Below are 25,666 nucleotides of genomic sequence, written 5' to 3' on the forward strand. Positions count from 1 at the left end.
AAGTATGGTGCATCATTTCTATACTACTTATCAGAATAACCCTATGAAACCTGTGTATTATTCTAATGCTGACGTCGATGTGGTGTTCAATGTTTACCATGTCATTATTTAAAACATTTGCTTTTTTATTCTCATGAACAGTTGCTCACTAATGTATTTATTGACTGATAGATTGTGTTCATTTGTAAATGCACATAATTTATTTCCCCTCTTATTAAAATGTAAAAACAGAATAGATACACATCAAGACAAATGAGGTTGATAAGAAATACAAAAGAGCCAAATAATATTAACGATCAGAATTAAATAAAAGGAGGAAAATAAACTCTAGTTGTGCAAGTCAGTTATTGTATATGCTATTTAATAAGGATATTAAAGGAAAAGCATTTTTTGGAAAGACTTTTCGATGAGAATATGTCATATTTGTATGCTAAAGATATTCGCTGATATTCGATAGAAGCTGATTAGCTTAGCTTAGCTTAGCATAAACTGTGGAAAACAGCTAGCCATCCGTCCGAACAAAATCGACCCACAAGCACAATTAAAGCTCACTGATTAACACGTTATATCTTGCTTGTTTAATACGTACATTAAACAGAACTTCTGCTTAAACAGGGTTATGTGACGGACAATTTCTTCGGCTGGGTGTAGTGATTTCAGCAAAGACTCATCTACTCTAATCTAACTCTCGGCAAGAAAACTTTGCCAAGATCTCAGTTTGTTCAAACAGAATTGTATTGAAGATACTTACAGGTGGAGAATATATAAAAGATGAGTCCAGATTAGTGAGTGTTATAGAGTACAAGAGAAAACAATAGTTGTAAAAATGCAATAGTTGTAATCAGTGCTTTTAAAGAAAGAGTGACCTTTCCTGTTGCACTTTAACGCCACAACGAGTAACCATTTTCCTCCGATTTCCAATGTTTTATAAAGCCTACAAGTGTTGCAGTTGTTGAAGGACATTATGGCAACGTCATACCCGTCTTTGTCCTAGTTGCAGTCCCTCAGGGAGGCTTGATGTGATTTCAGTAGCGTCACTGTCCATCCAGAGGCCTCTTCTGAGACACAGATAAAAGCCCTCCAAGGCCTGGGGGGAATACTGACATTTAGATGGTAACCCATTCACAACAAACCAGGACTGCTGTCATTATTCTCATAATTCAGCTCAACTACCCCCTCAAACAGCTTTAATCCAGTCTTCTCAGCGGAGACAGTGGTGGCAGGGAGTGTCTGGAAAGTTTTAGTTTTCTGAAAAAGGGGTAAAAAAATACTCCAATCAGCTCATGCTATGACGAAATGTTCTAAATAATATGATGATACCTTGGATTCAAAGAGTCCCACGTGGTGATCACTACCAAAGCTGTGGACACTTCACAAAACTCTATGTATTTAACTTTTGAATCATTTGACTTTAGAAAACTGTACAATATTGACTAAGGTGAATTTTAGAGGATGGAGACTTTTTTTTGTAGAAACTATGAGACATATGAAATCTTATAAGGCAAAATGGAAGGAAAATAGGGTAGAAAAAATAAAAACAGAAAATCACCATGAAACTTACCAACTGCAAGTTGAGAACTTACATTAAGCTAAATATTTGTTTGTAATGCAACTTTTCTGAAATTCTTTGGTTAATTATGCAAATTAATAATTATGTTATTAATTATAATATTTGCATACATTTCCTGAACAGAAATCTGAACATTGGATAAAGCCAGGTTCAAAAACTCAGTTTCATTATGTTGACCTTCAGAATATAGATAGAAACTGGAAAGTTTGGTGTATGTAAGCACTACTGAAGTGGAGATTTGTAGCTCATAGCCTTTGAATAAAACCTTTAAAAATGGATTGTAAAATAACATACATTTTGAAGACACTACAGACGAATAGGGTAAAAATGGAACTAAGGACACCAGGTGTGTCCAATGCCACTGATTAATCCCCAATCAGGTTGCAGCCCTGGAAAAAAAGAACCAAACATAGAGGCTGTGACAATATCACCATGAAAGTTCCCCAGTTGATTACTTACATGAAGACAATTATCACTGGTAATATAAGTTTTCTAAAATGTTTTGTTAAAATACGCAAATGAGGCATTATCTAATGCCAACCCTTGTTGAATTTAGAAGAGATCTAAATACTTAAATAGACAAGTTGTAAAAAAACAAAAACAAATGTGTATTGGATAGATCTAAAGTGGATGTTTTCTTTCCACTAGTTTGAAACAAGACATGTTATGGAAGTTAAATAGCACCAAAATCTATACATTTACCAGTGCATCAAAAACACTGTTTTTGCCTGTAGTGTCTCGACTTTAAAAAAGAATGGACGTTTTAGGGAATTAAAATATGCAGGTTTTACAGACTGCATTCATTGAGCCTCAATCACATTGGCAGAGAATAATATGGCAAAAAAACCCCAAAACATGTTATTTCATGTATGAAAAAACAATTAAAAAACATTGTATTAAAAATGTGATAATTAAGTTGTTGTACATCAACAAGCTTGATCTGGTAGGAATAGATGCAATGTTGCATAAGTCGGAGCAGAATGACAGTAAATTACCTTTTTGGGTGGTGAGTCAGGATAAGATGTTTATTTATGTTACACCAATCGTGACAATAGATACCCGACCATTGTTCAGTGGGAAAGTAGGCTGTGCAGTAAGACAGGTAACATAAATTTGCATTTAGGTAGAATCAATACTTTACTTCGTATTTCGGGAACAGAGCTGGATGATATTTCAGATTTCAATTGTTTAGAATAATGCCTTCTCTCTTCTTTACCCATATCTCTGTTGTACTTAGTAAGATCAGATAAAAACTACCAAGTTAATGGCCACTTTGTTTCGGAAAAACAGAACAAATATTCTCATGATTCTTTTCTCTGCCCACACAGGATTCCACTCCTGTGGCTGATAAGTCTATTTGCAGGGCTGGAATACTGCTGTGCAGGTATCTTACCGTCACTGAAACCATCTTTGCTTTCTTTATCCAACACATAGACAACAGACACCACATATGCTCCTTACACATATTTAAAAAAAAATTAGTTGACACATAATCACTTCACCTTTCTCAAGATACTCTCTAATCCTCTTGCTCTTCAGCTGTCGACCCGAAGGAATGTGCAGCGGCGGGCAGCAAGTGCCACCCTCAGGCTGAGTGTCTGAAGGTCAGAAACAACTTCACCTGTGTGTGCCGCATGGGCTACCAGGGCGACGGTCTGCTGTGCAACGACATCGAGGAATGCCTCAGTGGCCTGCACGGCTGTCACTCGCAGGCCCGATGCAACAACACCCTTGGCAGCTACAGCTGTGTCTGCCTCAGTGGATATGTCGGAGATGGCATCAACTGCCAGGACATTGACGAGTGCCAAAAAGACAATGGGGGTTGCCATGCCAATGCCCTCTGCACAAACTACGAGGGTGGGCGACAGTGCCAGTGTAAAGTGGGCTTCACGGGCAACGGCTTCCAGTGTAATGATGTTAACGAATGCGGTAACCAAAGGATCTGCCACTGGAACGCCACCTGCACCAACAACCCTGGGTCCTACGTGTGTACCTGTAATGTTGGCTACAAGGGCAACGGGAACTACCTGTGTCTTGACATAGATGAATGTTCAGAGACTCCTCAAGTGTGTTCTTCCTCACTTGGCTACAAAGGCTGTAAAAACCTGCCCGGCACCTACCGCTGCACGTGCAACAATGGCTTCGAAAGTAACGGGCAGAGCTGCGTGGACATCAACGAGTGTGCGAGCAACATCTGCAGTCTATACTCGGACTGCATCAACACCATGGGGTCATACCGGTGTACCTGCAAAAGCGGTTTTGACGGAAATGGACTGACGTGCGCAGACATAAATGAATGCAACAATAAAAATCCATGCGATCCCAACGCTGCTTGTATCAACAGGCTCGGGAGTTACGAGTGCTCCTGTTTTGGAGGTTTTATAGGAGACGGTCAACTGTGTAAAGACATCGATGAGTGTGCAAATCCCAACATCTGCCCTTCAACCATAACCTGCGTCAACACCGCGGGGTCGTTTTATTGTGACTGTGGCAGCGGCTTCACCTTCAACAACTCCAAGTGCTATGACCAGGATGAATGTGCGGAGGGCCGCTGCAGCCCGTATGCGACCTGCACAAATGTACCTGGCTCCTTCTCTTGTCAGTGCACAGCAGGGTACAGGGGAGATGGCTTCACTTGCGCAGATGTGGATGAGTGCTCGCTTGCTAAGCAGTGCCACTCCAACGCACTTTGCATCAACCTCCTCGGCTCCTACAACTGCACCTGTCAGGTGGGTTATTCTGGAGATGGGGTGATCCAGTGCAAAGACGTGAACGAGTGTCTGGTGGATAATGGAGGTTGCAGAAACAAAGCTACATGTGTCAACAACCTGGGTTCCTTCTCTTGCCAGTGCCAGTTGGGCTTTGTCTTGGTAAACAGAACTCTTTGTCAGGATATAAATGAGTGCAAGGAGCGGAACAACCCATGTCGAGTGAATGAAGAGTGCAAGAACGTGGACGGGTCATACGAGTGCCCCTGCAAGGTCGGTTACTACCGCCCAGCCAGCAACATGGACTGCGTTGACATGGACGAGTGTAAAGACAACCCGTGCCATGTCAACGCCACATGCCTCAACACCATTGGGTCCCACACTTGCACCTGTAAGCGGGGTTTTTCAGCAAACGGCACCCAGTGTGAAGATATAAACGAGTGCTCTTTTGAAGGCACATGCCACCCACGGGCGCTATGCACCAACTTCCCTGGGGACTTCTTTTGCGCCTGTCAGCGGGGTTTCAAAGGTGATGGCTTCTCCTGTCAGGATGTGGATGAGTGTGCCCTCTCTGAAAACATTTGCCCAGCCTTCTCAAAGTGTATCAACTCCCCTGGCGCTCATGTTTGTTCATGTTTGAATGGCACAGTGGCCTTCAATGGTACCTGCATGCCACCCAGTCGGTTGTGTGACCCTGCCTGCCACAGTTACGGCCTGTGCCACCAATCACCTGCTGGATACCAGTGTGTGTGTGACCTGGGTTACATTGGCGACGGGCTGGCCTGCTCAGACATAGACGAGTGCCAGAGGGAAAACATTTGTCCTCAAAATGAAACGGAGTGTGTTAATATCCCGGGATCGTTTTCCTGTATCTGCAAAAAAGGCTACACTCTCAATGGAACACAGTGTCTTGGTAAGACAGGTTTATGTTGTTTTCAAATAAATCTATAGTGTTAGTCTGGTTCCAGACCTCCGATTTGCTGTCAACATATCTGATATGTTCAGCAATTGAATAAATCATAACCAGGCTATAATAAGTGAAACATTAATGGCAATGCAGTCTGGTTTTTAGGCTTTGATTAACTGTAACCTATTTAAAAAAGGTAGTTCATTAGCTGCACTGAATGTACAAAATACTACTGATCTTTTTTCTAGAAGCCATTATCTTTTATTGTTTTCACTTTTCCAATCATATCAATCAAAAAGCAGACAATGAAGATAAACAGAAGACAGAGTAAAGGATTAAATTGGGCAAATAAGATGTGGTTTGTCCCAATAAACACATCTTACATCTAAAGTACATCTTCCTGTTCTATCAGGACGTCATCCCTAATCCTTGTAACATTTGGTGTGAATACTCATTTTAGTTTTGGACAAAAGCAAGTTCGGGGCTTGTTCGGGGCTTGCAAAGGAAATAATTGAAAATACTGCATAAAAAGTTACAGGATTCATGAAGCAAGGAATGGTTCTAAGTCACATGACACTTAAATGAAATCAAATATTTTAAAAGCAATTTTTGGTATTGTTAAAAAATATTATTCAGACCACAACTTGACTAACAAGGGACATTGTGTTTACATCTGTTGTTGCAAATAATCATAACAATGAACAATATTCATTCCAGTGTAGGAAAGTGACATACCACACAGTCCTTCTGCCTCTAAATCAGATGAGTTTCAACACATTTCCATTTGACACGACAGCATCAGAAATATGAGTTTACCTCTTTTTTTAAAATTCTGACATATTTTCCCTTTGGTCCGTAACCATCGAACCAAAGTATTTTTGTACCTCACTTCGAAATAAAAGTTCATGTTTGAAACTTGGCTTTAACAACACACAAAAATCACTCTGATTGGATTGTCCTCTGAAGGGATTCTGTCAATCCTAATTTGCCCCTTCTCTATCTCCCCACCTCCCTCCCCAGATGTGAACGAGTGTGAGACAGGGCAGCAGGAGTGCAGTGAGTTTGCCGGGTGTGTCAACACAATGGGCAACCATTTGTGCTTCTGTCTCAGTGGCTTCACAGGTGACGGAAAGAACTGCTCTGGTAAGTATCATTTCCTCAGTATTAAAAATCCATTGCACCAATTGTTTCTTTTGCCCCCATAAGTGGACTCCCTTAGCAACATTTGGGCCTGTTTCCCTGACACTGTCCCATTTTGGATAAATTATAGACTTTGATGAGTGCCAAGTCCAAAATGGAGGATGCCATCCAGTTGCCAGCTGCACTAACACGCCTGGATCTTTCTACTGTGCCTGCCCACCTGGCATGGCGGGCAATGGCTTTAACTGCCACGATGTGAATGAATGCGAGCAGAACTCCACCCTGCCGCACAACTGTAGTGCCCAGGCTTTGTGCCGCAACACAAACGGGTCCTACATCTGCCAGTGCCAGGATGGATACCAGGGCGACGGCTTTGTTTGTGAGGATGTCGACGAATGTCAGCGGGCCACGGCTTGTAGTGGGAACATGACGTGCAACAACGTCCCTGGTTCCTACACATGTTGGTGTATCTTGGGCTTGGTGTATGACGAGGGCACATGCGTGAGTGAAGACACCTGCCTGAATGCTAGTAGCATCTGCCACCCGCTCGCCGAGTGTCACCAAGACCAGGGATCCTTCTACTGCCAGTGCGAAGATGGTTATGAGGGAAATGGAACTGAATGCTGGGATGTGGATGAATGCGTTGAATTGCAAGATCAAATCTGCCCTGCCTACTCCTACTGCCTCAACACTTTTGGCTCCTACATCTGTGACTGCTGGGAAGGGTTTCAGGGCAATGGGACACATTGTCAGGACATGGACGAATGTGTGATGGGGAACTTCACCTGCCCTGACAACAGCACTTGTACTAACAAAGAGGGGAGCTACGGATGTACCTGTGACCCGGGCTTCTCGGGCAACGGCTCCCTGTTGTGTTTGGATGTAGATGAGTGCTCCCTTCGTTTCATCCAGTGCCCTAGATACTCCAACTGCCTAAACACAGTTGGATCTTTTGTCTGTGAGTGCTGGGAAGGTTACCAAGGCAGCAACACAGACTGTGAGGATATCGATGAGTGCCTCGACAACACTACCTGCCCCGAGCATAGCACCTGCATCAACACCAACGGAAGCCACCTGTGTCGTTGCGACGGCGGATTTTCCCGTGTGGATGATTTGTGTGTGGACATCGATGAATGTAGTGACACGGAGCTGGTGGAGCTTTGCACCAATGGCACGTGTAGGAATTATATTGGCTCATATTACTGTGAATGCATCAAAGGATTCTGGAGTAATGGGACGGAGTGCGTAGATGTGGATGAATGCTCAGATTCCCTCAACGCTTCGGTGTGTCAACATCATTCTACATGCGTCAACATGCCTGGGTCTTACCGGTGCCCCTGTAATCAGGGATTTGTTCTGAATGGCACCGAGTGTCAGGATGTGGATGAGTGTAACGCCCCTGATGGCACCCCTTGTCCCGAGCACTCATTATGTAACAACACAGCAGGGTCCTTCTTCTGCCTGTGTTCTCCTGGGTACAAACCCATTAGCCCGGGCTGTGAGGATATTGACGAATGCAAAGACAACACCACCTGCCGCTTTGACCAGGTGTGCACCAACCTCCCCGGAGCGTACAACTGCTCTTGTCGGTTGGGGTATCACGAGGAGACACAGCAATGTGTCGACACTAACGAATGTGAAAATTCACCATGCCACCCCTCGGCGCGGTGCTGGAACACCCCTGGCTCCTTTTCATGCCACTGCTCCCTGGGCTACGCCGGAAATGGCTCCTGGTGCAAAGACGTGGATGAGTGTGTCGCCCTGACCCAACCTTGCCATTCTCTGGCTCGCTGCCACAATACACCAGGGTCATTTGTATGTGTGTGTAGGCCCGGCTTTGTGAGTATCGGGCCACTGTGTGTAGACTTTGAAGAGTGCCAACAGGCTAATAGGCAGTGCCACCCTGCGGCCACGTGCTCGAACCATGCAGGAGGATTCAAATGCTCTTGCAGTCAGGGCTGGAATGCCACTAAAGACAACGGTCGTGGAAAAAGAGGATGTGTGGACTTGGATGAGTGCGTGTCATCCATGGCCTGTCCTGGGCAAACAACCTGCACCAACCTGCCAGGGTCTTACAGCTGTTCCTGTCCCAAAAATAGCACAGTGTGCAAAATGATGACTCAGAAGGGTTGGTTATGCCTTTGTTACTAATGTTTATTTTATTTTATTTTATTCATAAGTTGCATTACTTTTTACTTTTCTTTGACTGTCAAAAGTTTTTTGTATTCTTGAAATGTCACATCATTGCTGTGAGGTGAAAAACCTTGTATCTCAAAATGTCAGAGTTTTATGACCTACAAATGTCCTTGGCTTAAAGTAAAAATTAATTTGGGGGTTTATCCCATTTGTACTTTACGTAAAAAATTAAAACTTAATCAAAACTAAAAAAACTTGATAACAACAAAAAAAACGAGTCACATTGATTCAACACCTGTGTAGTGTGACGTTAGCAACCATTTGAAAACAATTGCTCTCACATTTTTTTCAAAAAATAAACATGAACAAATTGCAGTGAACATGCAATTAGTTAAATTAATTCAAGGCAACCAACTTATTCCAACTACATTTTAGATATGATTTATTTAATGATTTTTTGAGTGAAAATGCTAACGTTACTCTACGACAGTTTTCAATGTATGCTTACAACTTTACCTCTACCCATTATATTTCCGTCTATAGTGTAAAAACCCAAACGCTTCCTCACATTACGTCTTAGGGGTTGGTGTCATTGCTATCCAGCCCAGTCTTCAGCACAGCTTGCTAGTTTTCTCCATGTTGCGTTTGCTAAGGGGAGAGCAATAGCCTAGCTTGCACGACAACAAGGCATATTTATTGTTTAGAGTGACAGTGCATTTTTTTTTTCCAACAACCCCCAGTGAAGTTCGAGGCATGGCCTGTTGACTTTTGTAAATTTTGAATTTGGACTAATTTCTACTGAACAAATATACAGTTTTTCTAAGTTTTATCCATACTATGAATACTATGAAAAAGTGACGGCTAAAACATTCAGGTCACATACTGGTAACAAATGAGCTGATTAGTTTGGTTGATGATAATATAATGTAGCTTTAGTTTAACTGTCTGTTTTTCCCCCACAGAGAGCAGCCTGTACCCCTTTGGAGCAGAGGTTGGTGATGAAGGAGTAAGAATGGACGCTGAAGATGGAAATTCCCCATACATCACTCCACCAATGGGTTTCCCCTTCATGGGGAAATTGTACGACAGGGTTTATGTGAGTTTCGAAGTGCATCTATCTACAACCAGCGGCGGTTTTAGACCATTTCAAATGGAGGGGGTCAGGCTTGGGCCACATGCTATTTTAGGTACCAAATATATTAAAAGGAGCAGTGTATAGCATTTTGGGGGTTCTATTAGCAGAAATTGCATTATTATGGCAAGGATGGCTGCTGAGCGAGGAGAACATCGTTGCCACAGTTTTGCGCTTGTCTACTCACGTTACCGCAGACTTGGAAAGTCCTCCCGCCTCTATTTAGAAGCATCATTGTCTACAACACAAAAAAATGAGAGTGCCTATCTTTGCCAATCCTTTAATCCTCTAAAACTGTTTTTTTATGGAGTATGGACAATATTGAGAAAATCTAATTAAAACGTAGTCAACAGTAATGCTCTGTGGAATATAACAGCTTACCCTTCATCAGTGGGATATTTGATAGCAGTACACATATGTACCTCTTACAGTGTGTAGATGGCAGCATAACATCACCCAAACAATATGTGATCCCTGTGGGGCCTACATGTTTTGCTTAAGAGTTTCCAGCAGTGAAATGGTGTGTCAGTAATTCACACAGCTCTTATGATGAAATCGGGACAAAATAAGTGACAAAATGCAAAAAAAAAAATATAGAAAAGGGACGTGTTTCTTCAATATTAGTGTAAATATCTGTTGTATTCTGTTGCAGCTACCCAGTGTTGTGTCCCTCTTTATGTTGCAGCTTTTCAAGCCAGACGTAGCATTAGCGAGTAGGTTAGGATTTTTCAACATCTGTTTAATATCAGGTCTGTGTCACCCTTTCCTCTCTCAGTTTTCTGACAACGGCCTTGTCCAGTTTCAATCTGTCACTGAGAATGAGCAGTACCTGCTCCCGGCGCCTTTGGCCATCGGTTTCCCAGACAACATGAATGTGTCTCTGTTGGCGGCGTTTTGGGACGATGCTGACCTCACCCATGGGGACGGACAGCTGATCTATCAGGTTAGATGTCATCCGGGGTCACGGTTTAGCCGGAGTTTGCTTTTATTTTTTGTTCAGTTGTGAGAAGGTCTAAGAACGGCCTAGTATTAGTCTTGATTTAATAGCTTAATTCTGCCATGTGTGCTATATAATAATCCTTCTCATCTTTTTTTCTAATCTCCCAGGAATACAATGAGCGTGATATGTCGGATGTCTACTCCCAGATAGTGTTCAACCGTACTAAAGACGAAGTGTCAAAGTTTGAGGAGGGGAGAAGCAAGCCCGCCTTCACCCCTGCCTGGATCCTCAAGATCACCTGGGACCATGTGATACCTGTCTCCTTCCAGAAAATCAACTATTCAGAGGTTTAAATAGTTCTTTCTTTTTTTTTTTTTTAATACTCGAAACCATATTTAGATACCAAAAATTATGCAACACATTTTCATCGATGCGATGCCTAACAGGCATTCTTTTTGCACTGGTCTGGTTTTCTGAAGACAGTTTTAGGTTAATCTCTAACTATTTTATTTGTGCATTCCTGGGACATATTGAGGATGACTCAGAGAGAACAAAGTAGCTTCCTAAATATCATACATGACATAAAACATATCCCCTCTATAGGATAAAACACACCATTAAGAATATAAAAAGATCATCATTTCTATCCAGTTCTGTCTGAGTGAAGCTCTACCTATCCCTTAAATCTCTATGTAGCAGCCTGAGTGGAAGGTGTGATGGGGCAGGGAGTGTTGCTTTTTGCTTGCATGCTTGTCCTACTTTATGGGCTTTATTGCTATGTACAATGTGAACCCTTCACCGTCAGCTCAGAGACACTGGTGCTTTTTTTGTTTAACTCTGGTGCCACCTTGGGGCTGTTTTACCTATAGTGCTTGAGTGTAGTGAGATCTGCAGCCACCTGTCTATTGTATGTCATCCTGCAATGTTTTGCATTGTATGTGAGGTCTTGTCAATACACTGAGGATTAATTATACCCAATTATGACTCTTAATAGACCCTGTAAAATAGTTTTAACTCATGAAGGAATGCTTTTAAAGATGTCAGTAAAGACAGTTTATGTGGGCTTTCACTGTACTTGATAACTATAATTTTCAGACCAACACCTTCCAGTGTATCCTGACCACGGACGGAGCGCGCTCCTTTGCACTCCTGCGATACGGGGAGATGCTCTGGGGTCCAGGCCAGAGGCCGCACCATGACGCTCTCATCGGCTACACAGACGGAAAATCCTCCCACAGGGAGCCCACGGTGCCCCCAGGAAACCTTTTCGGTCCCGGCGGCAGATACAGGCCCCAGCAGGTGAAAGGGGTCACGGGGAAGCCGGGTCAGCTGGTGTACGACTTGACGGGGCCGCCGAGGTCTGGCGTGGATCCGCGCATCAGGTGCCAGGCGTGGGCGACGAAGGAGCCTGACCCCGCTGAGTGGACAAAGGAGCTGTCTCGATGTCCCTGCACCCGCACCCAGGCCCAGGAGGACCTGTCCTTCCTGCAGGACATTACCGATCCGGGTTCCAGGGTGAAGACGCTGAGGGGTCAGCGGTGGGGGGGCGCAGGGGGGCATGTCTTCCAGTCCATCCTGTCCAACAGACATGATTCGGGCAAGAGGTGCGTGTACGAACCGGATGGTCCCCTGCTTGCCGGGTACAGTGAGCGCTACTTCTCCGGAAAAAGCATGCAGAAACATATCGGTAATACACGTGATTTTCTATTTCTGGTCAAATCCAACATGAAAAAAATATCTATCTATCTAATAGAGCTTTGTTCTGTACCCTTCACCATATTAGTGATTTATGCATGGTAATTCAGATATCTTTCACACAAATATGAGAAGAAAGAAAAAAGTTAGTGCCTTGCTCAAGGTCAAAGTAAGACACATGTCAGTGCAACCTTCTGCTCACTGACTACTAATCTGTGCCTTCAAGTTTAAATATTTAATCAAACCTCTCTCTCCAGATGAAGATCTCCTGCCATTCCAGTGGTGTTGTATCGAGTCTCCTCTATGCCACCTTTACCTCAACAAGAGACCTCTGGACCGTTGCCAGGGTTACAGCTGGGACAGTCCTTATGGCTACACTCAGGGCAAGAAGGAGACACAGGGTGTAGGTGAGGGATTGTTCCCAGTGAACGCAGGGCAAGTTCAAACCAGCAGAAGCTCACAGGCTGTACAGTGATCGGTGCAAACTGGTGTTATACTGGTGACGTCCGTTCCCTTAAAACCTTTAATCAAAGAGGACTATATTATAATGAATTCACCAGAAATCTCTCTTACCAATTTCCCATGCAGCGATGGTGTACGGGAGCCTCCATTTCATCACCTTTGACGGGACGGAGTACTCCTTCAAGGCCTTGGGAGAGTTTGTGATATTGCGCCTCTCCTCCACCACCGGCTCTAATATTTTCACCCTGCAAGGACAGACTGACAAGCTCCACACAGACACAAAGGGGATCAGTGAGGTCCCTGTGGTGGTGCGCATGGCCGCCTTCCACCAGGGCATTGGCAAGGTCAGGTTGTTTGTGTGTGTGTGTGTGTGTGGAGGGGAGGCAGTGTAACTATGTGTGTATTTCAAAGAAAGAAAGTGTGTGTGTCTTACAGGAAGTGTTACATTTTGGAAAATAAGTCTATTCACTTTCTGAGAGATAGATGAGATCATGGAAGCCCTGAGAGAAAAGAGAAAAAAAAAAAGAATTAGGTGATTGTTTTCTAAGTCTGATCTAACCTGATGAAAAGGTGGAAAAAAGTTTGGCCAAGTAATAAAAAAAAATATCAGGAAGACTTTTTCTAAGTTTTTCTAAAACAGGTTGGGAATTTCTTTTGGCATATGAGTTTATTTTGTCTAGATCGTGTACGATTTACATAACTAACTATAACACAATATGCATGGAGAACTTCAATAATTAATTCAGCCTCTTATGACCAAGATCAGTAGTGCAACAACAACCACTTAGAAAAGTGTTCCGGACCTCCAAATGTTTTTTATTTTTCTCCTAAAAAGTGGATTCACAGATCCTCTTCTTATTTAGATCATACCCTGAAAATAGATCTCCAGATTTCTAACCTTCCTAACTTTTCTCTCAGGGCTTCCATAGAAGATTAATGGCACTCTTAAGTACGTGGCTGGAGCAAGGAAGTGATTAGTCAAGCTTAGCATATGGAAGCAGGGGGAAACAGCAAGGCTGATTCTGGCCATAGATACACCCGCCAACAATCTTGTTTGTTTAATCCATAAGTAAACAAAAATATGAAAGCGGCTACTTATGGTTTTAGGGGGAGTGGATGCTAAGCTAAGCTAATCGCCTCCAGCTTTCTATCAATCTTGTCATCTATCTCTGGGAAAGAGAGCAAATGAGTATGTATGTTTGTGATGGAAGAATAACAGTTTTAGTATGGAGGACTTGGGGGGATGGATATTTACCATTGACTTATGTGACCTCAAAACATCTTTTCCACATTGTTTTGACTATTTCTTTCAACCTTTTTTGTAGTACAAGATAGTTTGGCTATGACACAAGCCTTACAGTCAAGACAATCACAGATTTCCATCCAGTTCTTAAAGCAGGCTTTAACAATATAATATATAAATCAAAATATTAGATAATCCTTCTTTAACTTATCTCTAATATTTATGTTTGATTTTCAGATTGAATGGAGATGTGTGGAGAATGGAGACGGACTGCAGGTCTTTGTGGACGATGTTGAGGTCCCAATCACAGTTGGTAATGATCACCTCACACATCTGACATACAATTTAAAAAAACTGTTTCGTATGAGACTACATAGTGCACAGATTTAAAAGCTGTAGGAGACAAAAGCTTCTGATGTCTTCATTGTTTGACAAATATGTCTTCACTTTCCTTTCAGGTGTCGTGCACATGGGGGAGAAGGACTTTGCCGTGCGCTGTATCTCAATGAACCGCTGCGTGGCGGTGTACGCCGGTGGTCTCCACGTGGTGGCCTGGCGGGTCGTCGGTTACAACCAGCTGGCGGCCATGGTGGAGGTTCCACAGACCTTCTACAACCGCACTGTGGGCCTCCTGGGTCTCTGGAGCTCCAACCGCTCCGACGATTTCCTCATGTCCAACGGCAGGCTCCTCCGCTCAGTGGACCTCAACCCCCCTTCAGAGGAGACACTGCACCCCTTTGGCGTGTCCTGTGAGTGGACTTAAGTTCAGTAGTTGGCTGGTCCATCATAGAGATACTTTATGAGGTGTTTTGCACAGCCACACCTGTCCCTACCATCCTCATCTCTGTAACCGTGTGTGTTTTCTAGGGTCAGTTCCCCTTCCAGAGAGCCTGTTGTTCTCTCCACCTCCACTGGCTCCACTGCTGCCGGCCCCCTCTGAGCGCCTGCTAGCCAGCGTCAGCCCTGCTGAGGTGGAGGAGCTGAGGAGAACCTGTAAAGGAAGCATGCAGTGCGTTCATGACATAGTAGCCACCGGCAGCTCCGACCTGGGCCTGCAGACTCTGGAGGCCAAGAAGCAATATCAAAATCTGGCTCTGATCTACGGTAAGATGGCTATCTTTTTTTAGGAACATTTTTTTTTTTATTTGTTTACACTATTGACTTGCACTGATTTGATGTCGTCTGCTAGGTAACATGCCTCCCATAGTGACAGAGCCCACAGTGATCCGCTGCAAGGTCAACTCGACTGTCAACATCCAGGTTGTGGCTCAGGACCCAAATGGAGACACCGTCACCTACTCACTGCTCTACCCCAGGCCTGCACGGACTTCCATAGGCAGCAGTGACGGCTTCCTGACGTGGACGCCCCTCACCACGCAGCCTGTCCAGCTGACCATCAGCGTCAGTGACAAGCTCTCCAGCTCCCTGTTCACCCCCATCCTGCGCGTCTGCAACTGCCTCAACGGGGGCTCCTGCCAGTACGACAGCATCTCCGAAAACCACCAGCAGGGAACGTTCCAGGTACGTTACCTTACTTAGTTGTGGCTCCTATTCACTGCAACATTTCCCTCTCTCAATTCTGCATTTGAGTGGAATAAGCAGGCAAAAAATTTTTTATGTAAGGAAGATTTCTAATTAGGGACATTTTAAAATTATTTTGTCTTGTCCCCCCTTCTGTTCTGTACATCATTTATCCCTCAGGTGGTGGCGTGCCTGTGCCCCAAGGGATTCAGTGGAAAGTTCTGCGGCAACGCCACAGATGTATGTCGAGGCAATCCCTGTTTCCGAGGAGTGCAGTGCCAGTCCGAGCCTGGCCGGTTCACCTGTGGGGAGTGTCCCGATAATGCCGTCTCCGGGGGAAAACGGGGATACAAGTGCTTTGAGCATGGTTTGTAGCGCCTTGTGCGGTCACTTTATCATTTTTGATGACAGAAAATGATCCCTCTCACTATATAATTGATCTAATTCTTCCCTTAGACATGTGCAGCCCTCCTTTCCCCTTCCCCTGCCACAGAAATGCCGACTGCCTCAGCACGAGAGAAAACTTCACCTGCACGTGTAAACCGGGCTTTACAGGAGACGGACGCAACTGCACAGGTGCTGAACACCAAAGACTTCAGTATGAATGTCAGCAGGTTCAATTCACATTCATGTTTTAAAGGTCTTTTTTTTAATCTGTATTGTAGATATAGACGAGTGTCTACAGCTAACAACCTGCCCCAATGCCAAGTTTGAGTGCAAGAACCAGCCCGGCTCCGTCGACTGCTTCTGCAGATACAAGAAGACCAAGGACACAGACGGATGTGGTATGTGCACAATCATACGCGTTCGCTGTCATTCACATCTGCTGACTAGTCTATCAGTTACATTCACAGGTTATAGAAGTCCAAATAACACAGAATATATTCCAATAATGTTTTAATTTTTTTAATTCATTTATTTGGGACTTCAGACGATAGAAAAAACCCATCTAGAGGCTCTATTGGTCTAAAATATACTGAACAAACTGAGTTTTTGGCTTTTTATTTTTCTTAATTTGTAGGATAATTTTGGCACATTTTGTAAGTTCAACCCCAGCTCATATAGTAAACATATAATAAATTGTGTAGCCAAAATATCAGACCCTTAAGGACAGAAATGTCCCCAATGAATCCAAGTATGCCAAAGTTTTTTATCGCACAACCATTATGTGAACAAACTGGCACTGAAAGGGGTAAACATTTCTTAAAGTAGTTATGATCAGGACTGATGTTAGAAGATATAAATCAGTAAAAAGAAGAAAATAATATTAATTTGAAGTATTTTTGTAGCAGTTGTATGAAGGGGACCAAACAAAAAATGAAAATGCTTAGAAATCCGATGTTGTTGACCTTCATTGACCTATTCCAGACTCTGAAAACAAAATCTCCCTAAGCATTAAGTATACTGAAAGTAATTCATTGTTTGGGTTTATCTTTCCATAACAACAGTGGCATTATGTAACAAACTATTTAAAATTATGAAAATTATGAATATTTGGCAGCCATGATCAGGACTGAAGTTCCTCTAAAAGTTAAAAGTTATGAAAAATAATATTAATATATAATTCTATGCCCTTTTTTTTGACGCAGACACTTTTGCCCTCTAAGGACAACAGAGCAAACTTTTTTTTAAAGTGAGGCCTCCATGTTTCTTCAGTCTTCAGGTACTTTAATTGATGTGAACAGAGCAACAACAGTACAGTAATAAACTGGTACTTGCTGTTACTCCCACATGAAATGGCTGTGATTGGTGGGAATAGACTGTACTTAATTTGGCATTTGCCACTCCTGTACTAATTAAGTCAGGACAGGTGTCCTAATTAGCTTTTTTAGGTTTGGATTTCTGAGTTTCCACATTGGCTCATCTTGTAGATGAAAGGAAAATAGGGTTTACTATATCCCTGTCTCTGATACATAAATAAACTTGATGGTAATCAACGAGTGTACAACTATAATTAAACATAATACACACACACACACACACACACACACACACACACACACACGTCCAGTCTGAATGTCTGAATGATGTGTTTCTCTGCAGGTGACTCTGCCAATCCTCCAGGTAAGACCTTCCATACGGCTCCCTCTTTGGCTTCACTAGCTTTATCATAGCTTTGCTCTTCCTCTGGTTGTTTGCATGGTTAACATGTTCGTATATGGTAATGCATGGTCACCACACAGCTGTTGCTTCTGTTGTGCATCCGCAGGGTATAACATGTTCAACGTCTCCGTGGGCTGGACGAAGAGCAGATCCGATGGACTCAAACAGGTGTGTGTGTGTGTGTGTGAGTGTGAGGGTATGCCGACAATGGCTGGTAACCCATTGATTGTTAGCATGTAACAGTTATATTGTAATGAAATATTTAAAAACACGTTTCTATTCTGCACAATGATAATCCATTTCTCCTACTCTGTCAGCTGGCGGACATTCTGTCGATGGGCTTCCAGAACAAATTCTACAACGCCAGCAAGAAGGATGGCGTGCAAGGCTCCAGTCCAGGTATGACAGAGTATCGCATCAACGTGTCCAGCGACACGCCGCACTGGTACATCAGAGACTACCTGGCCAGAGTCAGCAGCCTCTACTCAATCAGCACCGTAGAAGTTGACGGTAAAAAAACAGTACTTTTCACTTTTGTTCTACTTCAGAAACACTTCACAAATGTTTTTATACTGCAACGTTTCAGTTTGCCACAGTGATGTGGTGGGATGCTATCAAATGCAGCTTGGTAAGACTTCTTCTGTCTCCCACTTGGCTGTCCACACCTACAGATCTGGATGAGTGTAAGGCCAAGGAGGCGGTGTGCGTCCACCCTGCCCTCTGCGCCAACACTTACGGAGGCTACAGGTGCGTCTGCAACGGCACAACCGACGTGGATAAATCCCAGTCCTGCATACTAGGTGAGGATCTGAGCGTTGCTTTAACTCCATTCTGCAGGAATAACGTTAGATGAAATGAAGGCCTTACGTGTCACCATTTTGTAGGTCATGATTTAATATATAAACTCATTGTACACATTTTCTCACTCTCAAACATCCTGTGACTGGGTTTGACTTGACCCTTTGCAGACAGAGAACAGGTGAAGGGTATGGAACTAGACCTCGTTCTGGGCCTGGTGCTGGGTATCGGCATCCCTCTGCTTTTGCTGCTGCTCCTGGCTGTACTGGCCTGCTTCTGCTGCTGCAAGAAATCTGTCACTGGAGAGTAAGTTAAATTACAAGCTCATTAAGTTTTTACTGACTTGGCTGACTGAAATATAATATATTTTTTACTTATTATAAATAAATAAATTTATTAGGTTTTATCATAGTAATATTCACAAAAACAACAGGAAAAAAGAAACAAAAGAAAACAAAAATATAAATAAAAATCATAAAAACTGGCCGGTAACCAAACCAACATTGCCATAGGAAAGATCATTTGGTTACAACAATGTGGTGGGCATTAGTGCATGACAGAAATTTAATAAAACTGTAAGATTAGGGTCTTTACCTACTTCGATGATAACAATATTATGTTTGATCGAAGCTGCAAATGATGATATTCTTCCACTTATATGTGCTGGTAAGGAACATATATTTAAAGGAATAACCTGCCCAAAAATCTACATTTTGCATACCAAGCGATCCTCGTAGGCTTGAAAGGTGTTTCTGAAACATCCTTAGCTTTGGAAAGCTTAGATTCACAAAATATTTTGTGGTTTCTGTCGCACAATGATCCAGTTTTAGTGAAGAAAAAAAAAAAGATTAATAGAAAATTCCCAAACCAGTCCATCAGAATCCCTTATGTCTCCTTTTTGAAACCATAACCTTTGTTTCAACAAGCCACAGTTTTGCTAGAATATGGCTAAATACAAGCCTTTTGTTTGTCTGTTGCTTATTTAGCTGTTTACGTTTGATGCACAAATGGTTTTTATTGCGTTATTCGCTCTCTAATAATCGTGCAGCAGTCCATGCTTTAGTCACCCCCTACAGGTTCTTCCATGATTGGCCACATAAGCATAAAGGTCCCCCAGTAAAACTATGGCTATTGAGTCCTCAGAGGCAACCACTTGAAGACTCCAAAAATACCAGAAACACTAGGACTTTATGAGTCGTTATTAACATGGATTTCTTTTTTTCATTTTGACACCACCAGCCTGCCATTGTTAATGTTTTTGGATCTAAAAACAGTTGTGTTGTCTCCTCACTTTTCATCAATACAACTATAGTACATGTTTCCTGATATGTACTGAGAATTGCGGCCTCACCACAGCCGTGCTATGTCTATGTTTATAGTTGCACATGCTTTCAAAACAATGGCCATTATGGTGCAGTAAAGCTCTAAAAAAAAAAAAAGTGTTAAGGTGGGTCAGCAGCTTTATTTTGCGGGATGAAGCAAGGTTCATTCCAGGTCACCACATGATGTACTGCTGAAGAGAATGACCACACACACACACACACACACACACACACACACACACACACACACACACACACACACACACACACACACACACACACACACACAAACACACACTCAGTATTTCAAGGTACAGTAGTCAAGTAGGTCTGCCCAGAGACAGCAACTTGAAGGCTTTAAATCTTCTCCGTACTGCTGCTGCAGCACTGCCTTCTTGTATTTAACTTCTCAGTTGGGGGACGGACTGCCCACTCTCTTACTATATTAAACAAAACACTTCCTACTAACAGCTTTGGTCCGCGTTATGAAACTGCACTCGGGTAGCACAGAGGACTGTTTGCAGATAGAATGAACAGTAAACCAAAGTAATGATAAGGGTAACGCATCCACAGATTAGAGGTGTTTTTTGCTTACAGGAAAACTATAATTACTTGCTCACACTTTTATGCCTCCGCCAGTGAGTAAAGTTGCAGTTTACGTCCATGTCTGTTCTGAAAGTCATCACTTCATTTGATCCTATTAGACATTTGCTTGAAATTGTCACAATTAATATATCAATTCTTTGGTTAAATGTGTTTCGTGAGGCCACAGTGACTTTTGACCTTTTGACCACCAAATTCTAATCAGTTCATCCTTGAGTCAAAGTGGATGTTTGTGCCAAATTTGAAGAACCTCCCCACCGGGCGTTCCAGGGATACCACGTTCACAAGAATGATTATAATTTCAATCTGAGAGTGCCATCTTGAATGAAGTAGATCTCGTAACCAGATGCCTGTGTGTGATTGTGCATAGCAGTGCATCATAATGTGCTTGTGTCCTTGGCCCAAGCATGTGTGTACAGATGTATGGCATCTGGGCCAGGTGTTAGTGGGCCATAGAGACACATAATCCCTCTGATTACTGGCCTGCTTTCTCTGCTATCAGTAAATTAGACCCTATGGATATAATGGCCGGGGTCGGTGCCAGCATTGTGGGATTATTTTGTTGGATTATGTGGTATGATATAATAATACTTAAGGTGCCAGATGTATGGGATTTGATGGAGCAGGAGTGGTTGAATTTGTAGGTTTCCAGTGTCCCTTTTGAACTTCCAACTAGGCACCATCAAATGTAGGTTTTCACATGCTTTACAGAATTGTATCTATATAATACTATAAAATCAGGATGATATATATAAATAAATCGCTGGACCTTGACTTTGATTTATACTGAGCTTCAGTGAGTTTGAAAATAACATTTCACAACATTAAAGAGACCAGCGAGAGAATGTTAGATTTTGAAAGTATCCAACCCCAAAGAAACAGCCTGGTCCAACTCCCAGGGCGTCAGTTACTCATGCTTGGCCAGTGGCTCCAACGCACAAGGCACCTTTTAGCGTCTGTATGAGAGTAACCAGGGTTTCAACTAACTCCAATGCAAACCAATCTTATTCCTATACCAAAGTGATTTCTACTGACGACGTTATGTCTGTGACGCTATGTCATGGGAATTCTACACCGCTGAGTCACATGACCTTACGCCCGTAGATAACGTCATGTTTCTAAAGTACTTATTTCAAGCCAAACCATATGTTTTTTTTCTAACCCTAACTAAGGGTTTTTGTTGCCTGAATCCCACCGCCACCATTTCGCAACGCTGACCTAGTGTAACAACATTAACCGCCACCATGTCACAACGTTAACCGCCACCATGTCACAACGTTACCTAGTGTTACAACATTAACGACCACCATGTCACAACATTAACGACCACCATGTCACGACATTAACCCAGTATTACGACATTATCTGCCACTATGTTACTATGGTAACTCAGTGTTACAATGTTAACCTCGTGTTACAACATTAACTGCCACCATTTCACAACGATAACCATGCATTACAATGTTAACCACCAAGGGTTCACAATGTTAACTACAGGTGAACCTTCAGCGTGGAGATACTACCCAAAAGGCTGCGAAAGCTGCAAAATATGACGAGTAGAGATGAGATCACGTCGGAAAAACCGAGCCCAGTGTTGCCAACTCTTTTCCAAAGCTCCAAAAGATTCGAAATCTAGCTGGAAAGTAGCCAAGTTGCCAAAACACGACTTCCCTTCAGGCCTCCCTCCAAAGCCACTCCCCCCCAAAAAACATAAACAATAAAGATGGCTATTGTTAGTTCTAAAAGCTGTCAAGCTAGCTGATTGTGCAAGACGCACAATGCGGACAGGTAGGCAGGCAGCCCATCCACTAATTATATTGGGTCCAAATGAAATAAATGGACGGTCATGCGACCGTTTCTTTCTCTTTTTGGCAGGGCATTATATTTAATGATTGCTTACAAATATAACAAAAAGGCTTCTAAAATACATTACCTACCTTAGTTTAACTGTGATCAGTGAACTAAACAAAGGTCTGAAGGGGCTCATTGGCATTGGCAAGAATTGTTTTTTTCCCCGTGTTCTTTTATTCACAGAATGATTCATGGTACAGCAGGTTGCACAGTCTGTGCCTCATTATCAGAGAGGATATACTGTACATATTTGCACAAAGTACCAGCCATAATGATATACAATCCGAAACATCTGAACTGCAAATCAGCGAGTCTGGATGAACACAATGGGGATGTGTGTTTCCTGTTTTTAATCAGCTTTAGCCTCCAGATTTCGGCATCTTTCAACACTCTGAATATCTAGGCTAGAGCTAGCATGAATATTCATGAGTCACTGAGTACTCCACAACAACTGCTGCCCATCCAAACATTTCCATAAATTGCCTTAAATGATTGTCTACTGGATGGAGACTTACAGACAGCACCAATCAGAGTCAGGGATTCACTGAAAAAGGTACAAAATGTGCATTTCTGGCATCGATGGAGATAAAACACCACCAGTAGCCGTTTTACTTTATAATCCACACGGTCACGGCTAAAGACAGTAACTCCTGTGCAAAGGATAGAGTGCGTGAAAATAATATGCATGCCACTCTATGTTTGCCCCTTAACAGCGTCTTCAAAGGTAGACTGCGGTGATTTATCGTTCACTCCTGCATTCTGATTGGCTGCTATGTTTTTCTTCCAGCTTACCTCACACGTTGCATCCAAGCTACATCCAGGAGCAGTACAACCCTCCGCCCTTCAACTACTCCGACCCTGCCCTGCACTACGTAACCCACTGCAGCCCACGGATCCTAGACAGCTATACACCCAGGCAACGCTACAGATAGCACATACTAAAGCCACGTGCACGTACATGCATAGGTTCAAATTACTTAAAGGGTAACTCTGTGTTTTTCGAACAATTTTTTTCCCCCTTTGTTTTTGTGTGTAATTGAGCAAACGGGACAACGATTTTTGATATTGGTCCAATGAGTGAGAAGGCTACAACGGGTTGACATGTGAACGCCTGCGGCCACTCCTCACCCTCTATGTTTGTCCACTAAAACTGCTTGTTTTTGCCACTGAAAGGCACAGATTGTTACTACAACTACACTTTTCTTTCACATTCGAACAAGAAGTCTCGTTCTGAAATATCTCGTTGCATCCGCATTGTCTTAATCAGCTAAACCTTCAGCCCTGGCATTGGAAATATAAAATAACACTGCCGCGTTCTCCCTCAGCATCCTCCCTCAGCATCCTCCCTCAATGCTAGATCAATTTCAAAAACTGTGGTCCACATAATGCACTTGGACACATAAAACATGGGAAAGGTTGAAATATTCCAAAGTGACCCTTTAAACAGAGACAAAAAAGCGCCCACAGAAATGCACAGGCTCGCATGGCGCAAGCACTTTTGGAGCCACCGTTTGTTTTCTAAAGACAAGATGAATGACTCTTATTTATATAGTTAAAAAAAAGTAATTAAACCTGAGTGACTTTTAAAGTCAATTATTTCCAATCGTCTCCGCGGAGCGATAGACCTGCCAAGTTTGAACTACAAGTTTATTTTTTCCACCAGGACAACAATTTAGAGTCAAGAGTCTGACCCAGCAGAACTCAACAATCCGATGAAAAGTAAACCACTGCAGTGGTCTTCAGTTTCCATCTGATGCCAGGCCAACAGCCTCGTTGATAGCAACATTAGCACCTGCCAGAATATGTGAGAATATGTGGCGACGGGCTCCTGCTATGGAGTTTGTTGTGGTTCTAGTCCAAAATACGCACTAATGCAATCGTATATGTATCACTTTTTATCACTGCAAAATAAAAATCCAATATGTGTCATTGTTTTGCAAACACACAACCCATTAAAAAATCGGCGACACTGTTTTCTGAAAGCATTTATCCCACTTTGGGCTTACACTCTCAATTATTGTCCGTTGCTGGATTGTGTCCCAGTTAATTAAACACGGCAGAGTAATCTAGAGTTTCGGCTGGCAGCTGTCTTTTGTCACTGAAAGCGACGTGTAAATATATAATGTAAATCATTAAAGGTGCCACTTCAGCAACGCTGTGTTGTGGTGATATTATTTCAAGAACATTAGCAATGTGTCACTTTACGCGTGGAGGGGGGAGGGGCAGAGTGTGATTTCAAGATATCCTTTAACAAAAAGGTCCAATCCTCACCATCTCTAGGGACTGTCTCTGCACCCTGACCTCTGACCTTGTCATCCTCCCCACAAGCTGATACGTGTCAAGCTGCTGATAGTTGGTGATCGTGACATTTTCAAATGGTATTCTTGGCAGTGTGGAAAAGCGTAAAAACGCTATTGTGATCTTGTTGTCCGTTGACAATCGGCGCAGTTTTGATTTTAAATGAACTCATTTACTTGAGTAAAATAAGTATTTCCCTATATGAATGTATGTAAAAATACTCAACTTTAACATTTTACTCACAGTAAAAGTTCAGAAGTATTACTAGCAAAAAACAATCTTTCAGTATCAAAGACATCACTATGCAGATTGGCCCTTTTCAGAGTCCCATTATTATACCTATATTACAGATTATTATCGATGCATTAACATGTAAGCAGCATTTTAACCGTTCAACTTGTAGAGGTGGACCTCATTCTACTACTTTATATGCTATTGCATAGTTTAATCTATACAGATGCACAGTATTATATGTGTTGACCAAATGTTTGCTATCTTTTTGCACCTTTTAAAGTAACTATAACTGTAGTGGGGTAGAAGTATAAAGTAACATCTGTTGGTAATACTCCAGAAGACTACAACTACATCAAATGTACTGAAGTAAAAGTAATTGACTATATGTATTTAGTTATTATCCACCAGTGCATCCACAGTGATCAGCATTCCTTTTAGCACATCATTCCAGTTCTACTGTTCTAAAAGCTCCCTGCGGTTTCGTCTCCAGCCACCAGGTGTCACAGCTGAGTCTCCCGCACAGGAGCCAGATCAATCCCATTTGTTTATGAGCAGAGTTTAAGCAGAAACGCAGCACTCTCACAGCACCGAACACACACACACACACAGTCACACACCCACATGCACAGACGACCAGACACCTGCTCTGCAGCCTTCGTCTGGAAGTGGCCGCGGTGGAGCCCGATTGCCTCCCCCCCTGCAGAATGAGATCATCTGAGAAAAGGTGTGTGTGTGGGGGGGGAGTGCAGGTCCCCACCACTGCAGAGACAGACCTGGCCTACGCTACAGCCGGGGGGTCAAGGACGGGGCGCTGCTAAAGCACACTCTGTCACTTCCTTATTGCGGTTACGCACTAAAGCACTAAAGTGCCCCTGCATTGCCCTCTGCGGTGCTTCTCAATTCCACCGGTTTCACTTTCCACAGGATTTGACTAAGGAGTATGTGTAAACTGAGATCACGCCACAAACACTACATGTAGGAAGACAAAACTATTGGAGAGAAA

The 25,666-nt window shown here is 42.9% G+C and overlaps 1 protein-coding gene across 1 annotated transcript; it reads left to right on the forward strand.

Annotated features, from left to right (window-relative positions):
* The first annotated feature begins 1,982 nt into the window (after positions 1–1,982).
* On the forward strand, positions 1,983–24,274 carry si:ch73-105b23.6 (fibrillin-1). The gene is made up of 24 exons (XM_054600784.1): positions 1,983–2,048; positions 2,899–2,954; positions 3,110–5,191; positions 6,206–6,328; positions 6,456–8,453; positions 9,424–9,557; positions 10,369–10,536; positions 10,701–10,880; positions 11,629–12,220; positions 12,486–12,635; positions 12,817–13,034; positions 14,171–14,246; positions 14,392–14,682; positions 14,801–15,037; positions 15,123–15,454; positions 15,635–15,821; positions 15,911–16,030; positions 16,120–16,239; positions 17,498–17,518; positions 17,664–17,725; positions 17,875–18,067; positions 18,229–18,357; positions 18,526–18,661; positions 22,919–24,274. Exons 3-24 carry the CDS (start codon positions 3,205–3,207, stop codon positions 23,061–23,063), a joined length of 7,599 nt encoding a protein of 2,532 aa, XP_054456759.1. The 5' UTR covers positions 1,983–2,048; positions 2,899–2,954; positions 3,110–3,204; the 3' UTR covers positions 23,064–24,274.
* The last annotated feature ends 1,392 nt before the right edge of the window (positions 24,275–25,666 follow it).

The sequence above is a fragment of the Anoplopoma fimbria genome, chromosome 6 (genome assembly GCF_027596085.1).
Source record: "Anoplopoma fimbria isolate UVic2021 breed Golden Eagle Sablefish chromosome 6, Afim_UVic_2022, whole genome shotgun sequence".
Lineage (NCBI taxonomy): Eukaryota > Metazoa > Chordata > Actinopteri > Perciformes > Anoplopomatidae > Anoplopoma > Anoplopoma fimbria.

Coding starts and splice junctions, on each gene's coding strand:
- si:ch73-105b23.6 (XM_054600784.1), top strand. CDS start 3,205: ATGGGCTACCAGGGCGACGGTCTGCTGTGCAACGACATCGAGGAATGC. Junction 14,683..14,800: donor GCACCCCTTTGGCGTGTCCT/GTGAGTGGACTT, acceptor TGTGTTTTCTAG/GGTCAGTTCCCCTTCCAGAG. Junction 17,519..17,663: donor TGACTCTGCCAATCCTCCAG/GTAAGACCTTCC, acceptor GTGCATCCGCAG/GGTATAACATGTTCAACGTC.